General features: G+C 71.3%; 1 protein-coding gene across 1 annotated transcript in view; it reads right to left on the bottom strand.

Annotated features, from left to right (window-relative positions):
- Window positions 1-2,345, bottom strand: part of DCHS1 (dachsous cadherin-related 1) — a gene marked incomplete at its 5' end in the record, with an annotated part of 37,290 nt that overhangs the window by 12,535 nt on the left and 22,410 nt on the right. The window contains 3 exons of the mRNA XM_019528548.1: window positions 94-928; window positions 1,783-1,940; window positions 2,161-2,284. Coding sequence (XP_019384093.1) covers window positions 94-928; window positions 1,783-1,940; window positions 2,161-2,284 — 1,117 coding nt within the window. The remainder of the gene's footprint in view (window positions 1-93; window positions 929-1,782; window positions 1,941-2,160; window positions 2,285-2,345) is intronic.

Genomic DNA, 2,345 nt, shown 5'->3' with positions numbered 1-2,345 from the left:
ATTCGTCCCTGGTTTGCCCACGTCCCGCCCCCCACCACCTCGGCTCCAGCACCACGCCCCCATGGCCATCTGCCCACCCTGCAAGCCCCTTACCGGTGCTGGGGTTGAGGTGGAAGCGGCCGTCGGCGTTGCCGGCCCGCAGCGCGTAGCTGACGCGGCCGTTCTCGCCCAGGTCGCCGTCCTGCGCCACCACGTGCAGGGCCACGAAGCCGGTGGGCTGGTCCTCCACCACGCGCACGGCGCTGGGCGACAGGAACGTGGGCGCGTTGTCGTTCTCGTCCGTCACGAAGACGCGGGCGGTGACAGCGGCCGAGCGGCGCTGGCTCGCGTTGCGCGCCTGGTCCGTGGCCTCCACCACCAGCAGGAAGGACGCGGCGGTCTCACGGTCCAGCACCCGGAGCAGGCTCAGGGTGCCCGAGTGCGCGTCCAGCTGGAAGGAGGCCCCGGAGGGCTCCTGGCGCAGCAGGGCGTAGCGCACCTGGCTGTTGGGGCCGGCCCCGTCCCCGTCCAGCGCCTGGAAGGTGAAGACGGAGGCACCGGCCGGCGTGTTCTCGGGCACCACGATGGTGACGGGGTCCTCGGGGAAGGTGGGCGCCTGGTCGTTGCGGTCCTGCACCAGAATCTGCACCAGCACCAGGCGGCTGGCGGGGTAGCCACGCTGCGTGTCCTCCGCGCTCACCTGCAGCGTGTGCCGTGCCCGCACCTCGTAGTCCAGCTCCCGGGCTGCGTAGATCTCGCCCGTTGAGCTGTCCACCACGAAGGTGCCGTCCCCGCTGCCCCCCACCAGCGTGTAGGTCACCTGCCCTCGTGCAGGGGCATCCGTCGGCGCCACCGACCCAATCACCGATCCCGGCTTCACGCCCTCCATGGGCTGCAGCGTCAGCACCGTGGCATCCGGCCGTGGCACCGCTCGGGAGGACGGCAGCACCTGCGGGGGGGCGGGGAGGGGCAGTGAGGGGGAGCATATGGCGGGGGAGCAGTGGGGCTGGATGCAGCGCGGGGGTGTTTGGCACCTGGATGGGGCAGGGGCTGCAATGCAGGTGTGCCAGGGACCGGGGGGAGGTAACAAAGCCAGCCCGAGCTGAAGCGGGACCGTGGATACAGGGTGTTACGGGGAGGACAGACGGGCAGGGGTTCATTGGGGTGCGGTGCTGAGGGTCGGCCCGGTGCAGATGCACCTTGGCAAGGACGGGGCGGCGGGGCTGGCACCTGCTGCGGGCCCTGCGTGGGGGAGCCCAGACGGCCATGAAGGCAGGGGTGCAGCACCTTGGCACCGGTGTCCTGAGCCTGGCTGGGGCTCCGGGGCCCCACGGGAGCAGATGGGGCAGATGAGCTGCCGGGCTGGAGAAGGAAGGGGGCAGACAGCTGCGGCCAAGGTGTGGGCACATCTGGGGGGGCAACCCCGTGAGCATGGCACTTGCTGTGCCGGGACCGTCTCCTCCCAGCCAGCAATGGACCTGGCTTGGGCAGTGGTAGTCTGGTCCATTGGGCAGCGGTAGTCTGCAGCCCCACACAGGCTGGGACCCCAGGGGGACACGGGCCGGGCAGCTGCGGTCCACCCTGGGCAGCACGGCCGGCCTCAGAGCCAGCTCGGCCAAAGACCGGCAAGGGACGTGGAGGGGGACGGGCTGCGGCACGCACGGGGTCCCCGAGGCGGCTGCGCCAGGCCTGCCCGCGGGCCCCGCAGCTCACGCAACACGCTCCCCGCGTGCAGGAAAGGCCACGTCCCTCCATGCCAGCCGTGCACGGCCACGGTCCATAGGGCCGGGAGGGGCCGCGCACCTGAATGCGGACGACGGCCGAGGTGCGGCGGGGCACCGCGCCCTGGTCGCTGGCTGCCACGGTGAAGAGGTACTCAGCCCGGTCAGCGTGGCGTAGCATCGTGGCCGTGCGCAGCTCCCCCGTGGCCACGTGCAGTGTAAAGCGCTCGGCCCAGGCCCCTGCAGAGAGAAGGGGACACGCTGCATGGGGCAGGGGCTGGCACAGGTTGGGCACTGACACGGGGGCTCACGGGGCACAGGAACCGGGGCGTCGGACATGGAGGAACACGGTCGGGGAGGCTGGGTGGACAGGATGCAGGGGCTGGGGGGAGCTGGGTTGTTAGACTGGGGGCAACGTGGGGGGGGAACACGGGGACACCGCTCACCCCCCACCCAGTACCTGTCAGCGAGTAGGTGACGGTCCCGTTTTCGCCCTCATCAGGGTCCTTGGCCTGCAGCGAGGCGACCAGGTGCCCCGACGGCTTCTCCTCCAGCACCTGCCACGGAGAGTGGGGCACTGAAGCCTGCATCGCAGCTGGTGCCCGGACCCCAGCCCAGCCCCACCACCCCTGGGCTGGCACTGTC

Source organism: Crocodylus porosus, unplaced genomic scaffold (genome assembly GCF_001723895.1).
Source record: "Crocodylus porosus isolate Cpor-Errol unplaced genomic scaffold, CroPor_comp1, whole genome shotgun sequence".
NCBI classification, from domain to species: Eukaryota; Metazoa; Chordata; order Crocodylia; family Crocodylidae; genus Crocodylus; species Crocodylus porosus.
Note: the sequence above shows the minus strand (reverse complement) of the source record. Positions and strands in the feature narration are given on the sequence as shown.